Here is a 13,332-nt window from a genome sequence, read left to right as displayed (position 1 = left end):
TACATCCATCTGTTTATCATTAAGGAAAGCACTGAATAGTTAAGTAATTAAAGAGTGGAAGATGTGACTTTAACCCTTCCAAATACATACTGTACCAACAGCCTTCAGCTTTTGGGTTTGTAAAAAACCTGTGCTTCCAGATTTGGCATTTTGGTGTTCGCAGCAAGCTCCTGGTGCAGCTCCTTTGCTGACCTGGGAAACTGCCAAGGTTTTGGGGGTTGTTTTCTCTGAAGCCTGAGGAATCCAGCACCCCAGAGAAGGAAAAGATGGAGCAAGGCCTGTTTCCTGGTATAACATGAAGTAGAAGGCAAGAGGGTTTCCAGGCTGGATGCTGAGAGGAATCAAAGTGAGGTGTCTCCCCTGCCCTGGGCACCTCCAGGCACCCCAGTGGTGACACACAGCAGATCACAGCCAGCAGATCACAGCCAGCAGATCACAGCCACAGCCCCGTGGACCTTTTGACCCCTACAGGACAGTCGCTCTCAGCGTGTGCTACTGAGGTTGGATGGATGGGATCAGTGACTGCCATGCCCAGCGTGATGCTGGCGCCTGTCTGGGGTGCAGAGCACCCCCTGAAACCCAGACGAGGTGCAGGGAGAAGGTGTGGACAAGGATATGGAGGTGGAGGGAGAGGGAGGGATGTGAAGTTAATGAGCTGGAGTAGAGGGAGACAGCTGGGAGAGCAGGAAAGTGGAGTGCACTACAGTGGAAGGAGTGGTTGCTGGCCCCACATGAGGGCTCCCTGCTGCTGGCCTCTGCAGGGCTCAGGAACCTGCCCAAGCTGACAGAGCCTGTCCTTGGCTCTTGGGCTCACCTCTCATTGCCCTTGGGAGGGCAGGGAGGAAGGACTGGCATGGATGGAGTGTGGCAAAGGAGGCAGTGCTGGTGCCTGCAGTGATGAGCAGGCCATGTTCCTCCAAAGGTGTGACATTTTGTACTGAGGGAGGGTACAAAACAGATGTGAAAGCAGACTTTCCATCCAGGAATACCTCCCTACCCTGCCCTGCTCACAGCACACTTCTCACTTGCTCTGTCCAGCCTTATGGTGGTCCCTTCCCTCCAGGAGACATTGCCCTTTTCCCAGTTCCCTGCAGAACAGCCAGGAGAGTGCAGATAGGAAGCTGCACATGGCACTGCCCTGCAGCCAGGGTGCCCAGCACAATGAGAGAACCTCCAACCCACAAAGCCCCTGACATGCCGTGTGTTTGGGAAGGTAATCTTTGGGGACAGCAGCTCTCCTCTGCCACATTCACACAAAGCTGCTGGACCCAGGACCACCACGCTGAGAGATGCACCACTGTGTCCTGGTGGCTTTAATTCAGGCTTAATTAAACCATACAGCCAGGCTCTCCTTCTTTTCTGCAGCCCTTCTCAACCAGCCCAGTACAGCTCTGATGTGCACGGGCCCCACCACAGGCTGCGGGCTGAGATCTGCAATTTTCTACAGGGGAAATTCAACCCCCACGGGTCACCTGTGACCCACTACCCTGACTCCAAAGATGAACCCACCCCAGCTCTGAGTCCTGGTGCTGCTTCACTGCTGTGGAAGGCAGCTGAAGTTTGATGCATCAGAAGTAAATCAGATGCAAAGCACCCAGCCCTGGGAAGCTGTTAACTGGGCTCCTTTGGGCAAAAAAGGAAAGCACCCCACAAGCACAGAGCCAGTGCTGCTGGCCAGAAACCCATGATGGCCACTCTCCTCCCTTCATCCCCCCAGCAGGAATGAGTTACAAATGTTCTGGGGACGGATGCAGCAGGATGCAAACCCTGTCTGCAACAAACTGAGGAGGATTATCTTACGCTACGCCAGGAGTGCCAAATGCACTGTGGCTGCAAACACACTCACCAAGTACTGCTCAGCTGCTGGCAGCCTTCAGTGGGAGAGGAGCAGCATCTGATGGGCCCTGCTGCCCTGAGGACTGGTGACTGTGATGCCAGCAAGTACCCAGAGAGCCCTGCCTAAGGAGGCTGAGGCAGTGCAGGAAGGTAAAGGATGCCCCAGCAGAGCCTCCCAGCCCCCCTGCATGGGAGGCAGAGGAAATGGCTGTAAGATTAACCCTGAACACAACCAGCTCAGATGCCCAGCTCCTCTGCTGAGGCCTTTTGCCTTGTACCTCCCTGTGCTCGAGTCCCCAGCATCACTTACTGCTGGCCTTGGTTCTGTGCAGCGTCACCCAGCCCCAGCAAGGTTTGGGGGTGGGATGAGCTGTGGGGAAGTGGTGTGGGTATCAGGCTCCTTTGCTGCCTTACCAGGGCCTCCTCGAGCTGGGAAAGTCTTTCCTGCATTGCTGAGCAGGGAAAATGCAGCACTTGATCAAAGGAAGCAAAACGAAACCGGGAGACTTACAGAGAGCCCTTGTTCCAGCGAGTCTGTATTCACGATAATGGGAGCGGGGTTGGCCTGTGAGGAGACAAAAGTGGGATGTCACCAAGCTGAGCGATGAACCCAGCCCTTCGTGGTGCACTGCCTCTCCCCTGGTCACGCCAGCACAGACCCTCCAGGCCAGGCAGCAGAGAGAGACTCAGGAAGGGCTCTGCTTGTCCCTCCTCCAAGTGTCCAACAGCCCTGGGACAGGAGCAGGGCCACAGCATGGCTCTGGGCATCAGTCTGGTCCTCAGACCTGGTGTGTCCCAAACACCCCCTGGCCTTGGCTACTGGGAAGGAGACAGGGAAGATTGGAAACTCTCCCAGCCTTGTGTCAGGCTCCCACCAGCACCAAAATTTACGTGAAATTCACACTAGTGAGGGGTTAGGAGATAGGAGGAGTAGGGAAAGAAGTCCTTTTGAGAGAGGCCAGCAGACCAAGCCTTCAAGCACCTTCTGACAGCTTCTGTTCCTTCTAAGCACAGAGCCACCACGCCCTGGGAGAGGTGACAGCATTTGGTCCCTTATCCTCATTACTCCTGGGGTAAACCCTCTGCTCGGCAGCCTCGGCTCATCCTCCACAGCACCACATACATCCTCCTGTCCTGAAGGGCTCCCCGTGAACCTCTCTCCGGGTTGCTCCTCCTGGGCTGCCCTCTGCCCCTCGGCTCGCTGCACATCGCAGGGCAGACATATGTGCAGAGGGCAGCTCGGGCAGGCAGGGCAGGGAGGCAGGGACAGAGGAAGGGAGAGAGGGTCTCCCAGGAGGAGAGGATGGGCGAAGATGCAGCGCCGGCGGCCGGATGGGGGGGGGTGAGGCCAGAGGAGGGTCGGGACGGGACGGGACGGGACGGCTGGAAATCAGGGGAGGCCGAAGGAGGGGCAGGACAGGACGGCCGGAACGGCCGAAGGGATGGGGCAGCCGGAGGAGAGACGGGACGGGACGGGACGGGACGGGACGGTCGGAGCGGCCGGAGCAACCGGGATGGGACGGCCGGTGACCAGGGACGAGGGCGGCCGTAGGAGGACCAGGGGTGGCCGGAGGGGCGGGATGGAACGGGAAGCCGGAGGAGGACCAGGGGTGGCCGGAGGGGCGGGATGGAACGGGAGGCCGGAGGAGGACCAGGGGTGGCCGGAGGGGCGGGATGGAACGGGAGGCCGGAGGAGGACCAGGGGTGGCCGGAGGGGCGGGATGGAACGGGAGGCCGGAGGAGGACCAGGGGTGGCCGGAGGGGCGGGATGGAACGGGAGGCCGGAGGAGGACCAGGGGTGGCCGGAGGGGCGGGATGGAACGGGAGGCCGGAGGAGGAGGGCCGGGCCGGTGGGTCAGGGCTGCGGGGTCCCGCCCGCCGGAGCTGTCCAGCGCCGCCGGCTGCTGAAGGCGCGGGGCTCCGCGGAGCCTCCCCGGTCTCTGGGAGGGGGCGTGAGGGAGGGGCGGCCAAAAGCGAGAAGCAAAATCCCAACCAAGACTGACATTCCTCGCTGGCACACCACGGAGAGTAGTGCAAAGCCTGGAAGGTCAGCGGTGAGCTGGAACTCGCTTCATCATCCCAAGGCTCGTGAGGAGATGAACAGCCAGCGTGAGACACGCCAGGAGACATGAGCTACCAGGGGGAGGTGAAGGGAACCGTCTGCCTTAAGGCATCACGAACAACAGAGTCAGCAACCGGCGAGTCAAGCTGTGGGCTAGTGAAGCAATCACCAGCGACCACTGTCTGTCCATTAACAGAGGTGTGGGACCAACAGCCTCTGTGAGTCCGGAATATTTTCACAGGAGCCAGCTACCTCCTTATTGCCCTTGTCTGGGTTTACCCATCCCTGATTGAGACCAGCCCCCTCCCATAACCCAGCACGGCAGTCCCCACCACGTCTTGTTTTAGCTGACCCTATTTCTAGACTATTCACTCTCCTCAATCAGTGGATGAGAGAGCTAAGGGTCAACCAGACTGTGGTTTAAATCCCGCCCTGGAAGGTTCTGCTCTCATATGGATAAAGCAGGAGGTAGTTAATTTGATTTATTCAGATGCTTTCTGATCTTTCCTGCAGCTGTAACTATTGGTTACAAAACCATAGTTTTTATGGCAATTAATTCTCTAACTCAGGCAAATATGACCACTTCCAAGCACTCCTATCAAACCCCTCCCCCACACAAAAGAGAATCACAATTTTCGGGTCCAGTGTCTTGGGATCTCCAAGGCCCAGAAGCAATGTACAACTGGGAATATCCCCTCTCTGGCACTACACAGTCCTTGTATTTAATCCAGATAATTTGAGAGATAGAATATATTAAACCTGGCAGTGGCTTTTATTAGTCCCCAGTGCAATTCTAGGAAGGGATTCCACATTTCAAGGCAAAAAAGAAGCACTTCTACTGCCAGCAATTAACAACCGGTAGCACATCAAGGTTTGAACATCCAGAGGCCAGCTCTTATTAGATGAGTTTCCAGGAAGGATGCAGAAGAGGCAGCCTAAGTGAATGCAGCCCATCACGCGCCCCATGATTTATAAAAAGAATTCAACTCCACAAATGATGCTTTGGATCCCTCCCAGGGAGAAGTGCTCTATATAATAATGTTATAGAGGCTTTTGCAGGTCCAGCCTGAGTCCTCCACTGAGCCCCACTGCACCCTTTGTTGAATTAATAATAGCCCAAAAATCACACATCACATTGCCTCGCTCACACAGTGGTGAGCCCTAAGGACATATTTTGTTTAGCCTGCTCCCTGTGCACTGAGCATCCTTCGCAGCCATTCCACACTAGTGATTTTTTACATCTCAAAATACTGCTAGGAGCACAATTTCCCACTCAGGCTCCAGATGGGACCCAGGAGATACCGAATGTGAGTGGCTGCTCTAAAACAAAGTCACACATGGTCAGGAGGAACTCAGACCAGGAAATCCCCACTTGCCTCTTGTGGCCAGCTATTCCAGCTACCACACAAAAGGTGTTTGGGCATTAGTTCTTTCACTTGGAAATACTTCAATATTTGCACTTTGCCTGTCCTATTGAAGAGACAGACAAGACCAAAGACTCAGAAATAAGAAGAGGACCTGAAAACAAAAACCTTTTGCCTCCCTCCACCAGTCAGGCAGAAGTACCGAGCAGCTCTGCTAGCCAGGGAAAGAGAGAGAGCATCATAATTTTTTGCTGGGCAGCAGGAACGTGCTGGTGAATTAACCATGCCCTCAATTCTATAGGGAACGGTAAGTAATTTATGCCCTAAGGAGCAGGGGGTTGCTGCATGCAGGGAGGAGAGGGAACAGGGCTGTGCATTCAGATCACATTCAATGGGGGCTGTCAGATCCCTTCCACTTAAACCCCTTCATCACACTATTATTTACCAAGCCCTGTTTGCGCTTGGGGGGGGTTACAGATGGAAAGAGAAGGGGTCCAAGTCCTACAGTGCTCACTCCATGGCAGCAGGATCACCAAAGTCCAGTGGAGCTGGAGGTGCCCTGAACTCTCTCCATCAGACAGAGGCACAAGGGACTGCACTTGGTGTCAGGGGATGGAGGCTGCAGGGACTCAAGGAGGACCTTGGGGAGTGAGGAGGGCACTGCACAGAGGCAGAGAGATTGATCTGGGCACAAAGCCAGCGAGGAAGAGGACAGCTGTTGGGAAAATCTGGGCAGCAACAGGAGTCAAAGGGAACGGTGGTGAAGAGGGATGAAGTTTGAAGGTCAGGACTCAAGAGCTCTCTGGTCTCATGGGGGCTGAGAGAAGCAGAGCCTTGCATTCACTGAGCTCTGCACGACAGTCCTAGTGACAGCCACAGCCCAGGTGCTGATGGAGGGAGCAGCAATCTGCCCCAGGCAGTCCCCAGAAAGGGACTGGCTCCCTGTGGAGGTCTTGGGTGAACGTTGTGCCTGTTTTGGGCAGCTGCCTCCGTGGTTCAAGCCAGGAGGAGGCTGTGGGTCTGTATGTAGGGCAGCAGGGATGTCTGCTCTGCAAGCTGGAGCAATACCACTGCAGCACGTGCAGGGAGCAGCCAGGCAGGCCAGCAGTGCTTGGAGAAAATCTCAGGCACAGGATGCAGCCTTTCAGAAACACTCTGGGTAGTGATTGGAGAGGGACTGCTGCTATTTGGGCTCCATTTGGGCCATGGCAGGCACTAACAAAATCACCTGGGAGCACCAAAGCCCCAAATGTCTACAGGTGTCACCCCCACCTCAGTTTCTACTGCTGTCCTCTGCTGGCACAAAGGTAGGAATTGCAAAACATGATGAGTTTCCAAAACTCCCAAGCAAGAGAAAAGCTGCAATTACATGCAAATGGAGGAGGTTCACTAGCCTGCTGCTGAGGATGGGGTCCTGCCCTGTGGCATCTCCCCAAGGGCTGCTCTCAGGGCTGGCACACAGGAGCTGGGCATGGAGATTCTGAACTAAAAGTTCAAGATAATGTCTCCAGAAATGAAAGCCAAAAGCTCTGCCATAGCTTCACATCCTCCACAGAACTGGCATGGGTGCCAACCCACAGAGGTCAGGAGTTACAAACTTCCTCCAGGCAAAATACACGTGCTACAGATGTCCCAGGACAAAAGCAACTGGATTGTGATCACATATAAACACATTTCCATCTTAACCAGCAACAGGACTAAAAGGAGCCTCCAAAGATGGCAAATACCAGGCCTAGCACACAGAGCTGCTCTCTGCAGGAGGCTGGTGTGCCCCACGTGTCAGGCAAGAAGGAATGTGCAGGACAGAGTGACTACTTGAGACACTGGGCTAGTGCATGGGAAGCAAAGTACTAACTTCTTTATTTCTGCAAATTCCCCAGACTGCATCAGAGTGAAAAGTCAATGTGTCTTTTAATATCCTTTGTTTCATATCATCTGAGGTATAATAGTAGCAGTCAGAAGGAAATGGCTCTGGAGATAAGTGAAATTCGGTCTTTACATCCTTTTAAAAGCTCTCAGGGGTAGAGGTCACAAGTGGGGAAATGCCCAACAGAATTATCTAATCAGGGCTGACACTGAGCTGCTTGTAGTCCAGCTCCATCTGCTTTGATTTTTTTTTAAAGGGTGTTAAACCATGGAGAAAGCTGTGGATTTACAGCTATGAAAGCAGCTGCTCTGTGGCAGGACCCCACCGTGTCGAGTTCTGGCTGGGAACACACAGGTACTGGCTCAGGGACACCAAGGGTGCTGCGACACTGCCGTGGCAGTGGGGGTCGGCTGCAGGATGCCCAGGCACCAACAGGCTCCTGCTGCTGGGGGGAGCAGCTTTGCACCAAGCTGATGAATTAATTTCACAGGAACAAGCTCAGGTCCTGCCTGCACGGCACACACGGGGAGCCCGTGCTCACTGCCACTCACCCTGATGAGCGCTGACACGCTCATCTGCTTTGTGCCAGGCTTGCCTGCCCTTGGCCCAGATGCTGGCTTTCCCAGTGCTGGGGCTACCTCCTGCACCAAGCCAGAGCCCAACACAGAGCTCCCCCTGCACCTGAGATGACACAGCTCCTCCAGAGCAGCCTCTGGGTACTTCCAAGTTTGAGGCCAGACAGAAACCCACTCCTGAGGCTCCCTGAGGCAAGGAGGGGATGAGTCTTGGCTCTGCCCCTGATGGAGGGCAGGTGTGTGGAGTAGAGAGGTGCTGGCATCTTCCCTCCAGGTTGCTCCTGGCCCCCCAAAGACCCCCTTGGCTTTCACCTGGCTGTGCCCAGGGAAGCCACCTCACAGACCTCCTGTTAGGAAGCAGTGCATGGCATATCCTTTCCCAGACCAAAGCCTGCTCCCAGCTGGCCCATGAGATGTAGGGCTTTTCTGACATCTCAACACCAAATCCATGCTTTGACCTATCCTTTCCCTTCTCAAGGGGAGAGGTACCACACTGCTGCCAGGGCTGGTCCCATCCTCACAGATCCCTGTGCTCATCTCTCTTTGCTTTCCTCTACATGGTGGCCAGAGCTGAGGGTGCTTGGGAGCATCAGCAGAGCTGCAGAGCCCTGAGAGAGAGCTGATCCCTCAGGGTTCCCCCAGGCTGGGACAGGGAAAGGGAGCAAAAGAAAACAGAGGACGGAAACTTTTGGAGGCTGAAGAAGTTCTTGGCCAGAGATGAATCACCCATCCTTTTAACTGGGCTGGATAAAGTAACTCTCTGTGCACTTTTTCTCACTTTTTCACTGCAAGAGCAGCCTGTTGGCTGACATGGTTTGGGCAGGGGGAGGACATCACCCAACAGTGTGCCTGCATGAAGGGGAGTGACAGGCTGAGCCTGGCCCCTGCCCTCCTGCACAGCTCAAAACATGGCATCAGTGATGTAGGAAATGATGGTGGGACTGACTGTGGAGCTTGCAGGTGCCCAGACCCCCTGCGTCAGTCTCACCCAGCCAGGCGCCAGCTGCTGCCTGTGTCCCTGTGCTCGGCTCCCAGCCAGCCTGGTGGCCTGCAGGCAAGAGCAGCCCTTCTCTCCAGGCTGCCTATCTGAGCTGGGCCGTTTTGGTGGCATGAGCAGGCTCTGGGGCCGTGGCAGCAGAGCCCCTGTCCCATGGCTGCACCTCGGCACTGGCTCAAAGCACCGCAGCCAGCCGGAAACAGGGAACACGGGACTTGAAAGGTCCCTGGTCACAAGGATCTTTGGCAAAGCCACTGAAGTGCCCAAAGTGTAATGTGAACACAAGCAGCTACTGAAGGTTTAATCTTTGTTTTGGTGCCTTTTTTTTTTTTTTTAAAGAGTAGCTTAAATAGGGACTAGAAAAAGCCTTTACGCAGTAGGGAAGGAAGAAAGCTTCCCAAACAGAAGCTCTGTGGAATCTAAGTTTCCATTTAGAAACCATTAAGGCCAGGGTGTTCAAACTTGAAAGTCAGACATCCTGTTCCAGGCTCAGCCCACTAAAATAAGTGACCCAATTTGCAGAGGTGCTGGGTTTCAGTGGCTTCTCTTTGACCTGGCGGTACCAAATAAAATTGACTTGATTCCTTTTTTCACAGGAAGAGTTGTTATTATCTGAAAGAGTCACATGCTTCTATCTTCCTCTCAGACAAATACATATGTATAAGGGGGAAAAAAGTGAATAAGGAACAGTGGTAAAATAAAGATTTCTTTGGTTCTTGGGTTTCAAATATCCTAATTTCTTCTTTTTGGTAAATTCCCGTGCACACCCAGTTAACAAGTATTAAGAAACCTGTTTCTGTGGGAAGAAAGGCAAACCAAGATCCACCAACAGAGCTTCAAGCTAAATTCTAGTTAATACAAAGGAAACAAGAAGGTATCTAGGGCCTGGTCCAGGGTGTTCTGAAGCACTACATGTTCCCAAAAATAATTACACCCTTGGAGCAGTTCCTCTGCAAGCCCAACCAAGCGAGCTCTGCAAGCTAAACTGTGAAGTTCATTCCAAATTCAGGTATCCTGAACTTGTTAAACGCTGTATTAAAAGTTTTCATCTCGAAGTCCCCGATACACGCTCACAGCATATTGCTGGATTTGCAACGAGGGCCCTTGAGGACTCCCTACATCATCCCATCTTTGCATGTGTTAAAACCAGCTGCGAGCATTAACACAGCCCACTGCACCCACAGTGCTGGCACAACCTCACCCATCCCTGAATCGCAGCTGCCAGGCTGAGCCCCAGGCTCACTGCTCCTCCTGCCAGCACACGGGGTTTGGGGTGGCAGGCAGAGCACCTTCATCCCCCACACTGAGCTCCTCGTGGCCCAGCACGGAGCAGAGCTGGATCTGCTCTCCCCTGGCACCCAGAGACCACGGTCCCCTTGGAGAGCATCCTGCACCGAGCTGTGCGCAGCAGGCGCCCGGCACAGAACCACGGCCCTGATTACGTCCTGATTAGTCTTAATGACTTCCCCTCTCTAAATGAGCATTCACAGCTCTGGAAGGAACGGAAGCTTCTCTCCTCCCATAATAGCACACGACGTGCCGAGGGGCTTACCCGAACAAGGCAACTCTCCAGGAACAGTGACAGTTTCTGCTTCGCTTCGTCCTCCCACCCTCCTCTGCACCCAGGGTACCCGGACTGGGCCTCTGGGACAGCTGTCCCCTGGGTTTCCCTCTCATGCACCCCTCTGTGGGACCGTACACCCTGAGGATGGCCAGCAGATCCCCGCTGAATCCCTGGCACTGGTCAGGACTGGGCTCAGGCAGGTCCCAGTCGTGGTGGAAGAGCTGGTGGAAAGCACAGTCACAGGGGCATCCCTCCACCAGGGATGACAGCAGGTGCTGTCACAGTGGAGGCTGATGGGCTTCCTGCTGCCCTCAGGTTCTTCATGAGGAGCAACTTCCTCCACATCGCACGCACCCCTGCTGAAGCATGCCTGTGCTTGGCCCTGCATGCCTCACCAACGTGCTCTCCACCTCCTTCTCCTCCTCCAGCAGTGTGACAGGGGCACATCCTCCTGATTTTGGCAGGTACTTTGCTCTTCTTCCACATGTTGCATTGACGGGGTCTCTCCCACCTGTGTGGCTTCAGATGCTGCCTTTAGAGCAGCAGCCACATCTCTACCACAGCCTGTTCAGACACCAGCTCCAGCACCTCTCCCTGTGCTGCTCCAGGACTTCCTCCAGCAGCTCAAGACCCCAAACCTAGGCGCAGCTCTAGGGCTGCAGTGTGCACATCTGGGATGGCTGGCAGGTAATCCAGCTGGAGAGGAGCTAAGCTCAGTCCTTCAACTCACTTCTCTAATTCCAGTGTTATCCCTTACTGTATTAAAGGGATGAATCAGAAAAGCCAACAAGCACAAGTGTACAGCCCCTTTCCAAGGGATTCATATGCCCAGAGAAAGGGGGGAGAGTCTTACAGGTGAATAAATAAGCTAAGGAGGAAAATGTCCTCAGATGTCCACTCCTAAACGAATTCAACACATTTTGTGAAGGAGCACTGAGAACATCTGACCCTTCTCAGTCCAGGGTATGGGTGACAGCAGGACATGGGATGCTCCAGGGTGGGTGAAGAGAACCAGCTCACTCAGCATCTGTGTGGTAAGGTTTTCCCAGGAGAGGCACAGGGAAGGGGGATGACTTTAAAACGCATTATCTGGGCCTTGATTTCATCTGAGGGGCAGGAAAGGAACATCAAAACCACCAGAAAAATCAGCTTCTTCCCAGGTCCACGGGGCAAGGGGCTGAGGGTGGGTGTGAGGCTGGGTGTGAGGCTGGGCTTGGGGGAAGGAGAGCAGCTCAGTACCTGGTTATAGCAACTCAACTGGGTGATGACGGCAGGATCACCAGATGGAGATGCCCAAGAAACAAGCTGAGAGGTGAGATCAGATGGAGGGGGATATATTAGGAACAGACACGCAGATTTACACATCATGAGTGAGGAGGTGACAAACAGGTCTGTGGAAGGGGACTCAAACTCTCACGAGGGAGTGAAGTGTGATGAGGAGTGAGGGAGAGGGAAGACTCTCTGGGACTCCGGCTGGCAGGGGGACAGGCTGGAAGAGATGCTGGAGGTGGAGGGAGGACAGGGGGCCCAGCAGTGATCACAGAGCAGGGGCTGAGCAAATGGATGGGGCCAGGAACAGACAAGCACTGTGCTCAGCAATGGAGACAGACGCAAAGGACAAGTTTCACTACAGTTGCATCTACATTTAGGTTACCAAAAATACCTTTCACAGATTGGCTGTCTTTAATTAAAAGGATGTCTCCTGTGCTCCTGGCACGATACAGAACTCATCCTGCCATGTGGGGCTCTGCGTGGAAGCTCTGCGGGGGGGGCTTTCCCACGGGACAGCTCCTCTTTGCCTGCATCCTTCCACGTCCTGCCAGCGCTGGGCAGCTCAGGCAGTGGTGCTTCCCTGAAATGCCCCTCCACAGTGCAGGCACAGAGAAAAGAAGGAAAACTTCACCCCCTTCCTGTTTTGGCTTCTCTCCTTCCCTCCAAACACGGAGAACGCCTTCCTCCTCTCTCCTCCTCCACGTTTCAGTGCAAAGATTTAGCTAATTTCTTCTATGAATAGCACGGGAGTAGCCATAGCAACATCACCCTGCCAACCTCACCACCTCCACTGCCTCCATGTCCCCGGCACCCTGTTCCTCTCACCCTCCCTCGCACCTCCCCAGGGAACATCTGGGGCTTCAGCCATTTCCCACAAAGCAACCTGTACCTGGCCTCCTGCCTGCCCCCTTGGTGCTCTCCCTCCTTCCTTCCAGCCATACCTGCTCATCACTCAGAAACCCTGGTCTGAACTCCCACGGTTTCTCCAAGGCTCTTTCCTCCCCTGCCACCCATGCTCCAAGAGACAGAAACCCCAGGTCCAACATCATCTGCAGGCTCAGCAAAGGCTGGTGCTTCGGCCAAGATGTGCTGTTCTGCGCCTACCTACTGCAGTTAACTGCCCAGGGCATGGGAGGAACTCAACAAGCAACGTTTGTGCATTGAAAACCACCCCTGAAAATCAGTGAAACACTCATGGCTGATGGTGGGCAGGGAAGATCTGTCCCACTCCTCCACCTGCCTGGCCATGAAACACCTCTGCCAGAGGTGGAGGCCACACAAGTCTGGCATGCTCTGGGTATTTGCACGTGGTCAAGGACTCTTTGCAATGCTGTTCCAACTCCCCTCTGCATCCTTGTGACCACCCCAAGGGGGAGAAAGGGACCACAGAAAGGGAGGCAGCAGGACTTTGCATTCCTGGCCAAGCAGGGCCAGCAAACCTGGGGCAGCCCTGGGCACTTCCTCACCACATGCCAGGGAACTGTGAGGCCCCTTCCCCAGCCCATGCCCCACATGAAAATGCTGGTGAGACCCTTGGGACCCTCATGGGGGGGCCTCTCTCTGGTCACTGTGCCTGGCACTAGGGTCCTTAGAGTGAACTAAGACTCAGGGCTGGACATTCCCTGTGGAAGGGAAAGGTGCTACTTCTGGCCCCTCAGCTCTTGGAGCAGTGCCGGGGAAGGGGCTTGGGCATGGCCAGGCAGCTGAGCACCCCTCTCCTGAGAGGCCGTGGGCGTCACTGTGCAGGGGAGAGGAGGGGTTTGAGCAGTCTGCTCCTCTAGTGCTGCACATCAGG

The 13,332-nt window shown here is 54.7% G+C and overlaps 1 protein-coding gene across 5 annotated transcripts in view; it reads right to left on the bottom strand.

Moving 5' to 3' along the window:
* The window catches only part of DLG3 (discs large MAGUK scaffold protein 3), a 76,041-nt gene that overhangs the window by 34,256 nt on the left and 28,453 nt on the right, over nucleotides 1–13,332 (bottom strand). For 4 of the 5 annotated variants that reach the window (XM_069015502.1, XM_069015504.1, XM_069015501.1 and 1 more), the window contains one exon: nucleotides 2,348–2,401. The exons of the other annotated variant lie outside the window; for it this stretch is intronic. In XM_069015502.1, coding sequence (XP_068871603.1) covers nucleotides 2,348–2,401 — 54 coding nt within the window. The remainder of the gene's footprint in view (nucleotides 1–2,347; nucleotides 2,402–13,332) is intronic. 5 annotated transcript variants of the gene reach the window in all.

Source organism: Aphelocoma coerulescens, chromosome 4A, assembly GCF_041296385.1.
Source record: "Aphelocoma coerulescens isolate FSJ_1873_10779 chromosome 4A, UR_Acoe_1.0, whole genome shotgun sequence".
NCBI classification, from domain to species: Eukaryota; Metazoa; Chordata; class Aves; order Passeriformes; family Corvidae; genus Aphelocoma; species Aphelocoma coerulescens.
The sequence above is the reverse complement of the archived record's forward strand: the minus strand, read 5'-3'. Positions and strand labels throughout refer to the sequence as shown.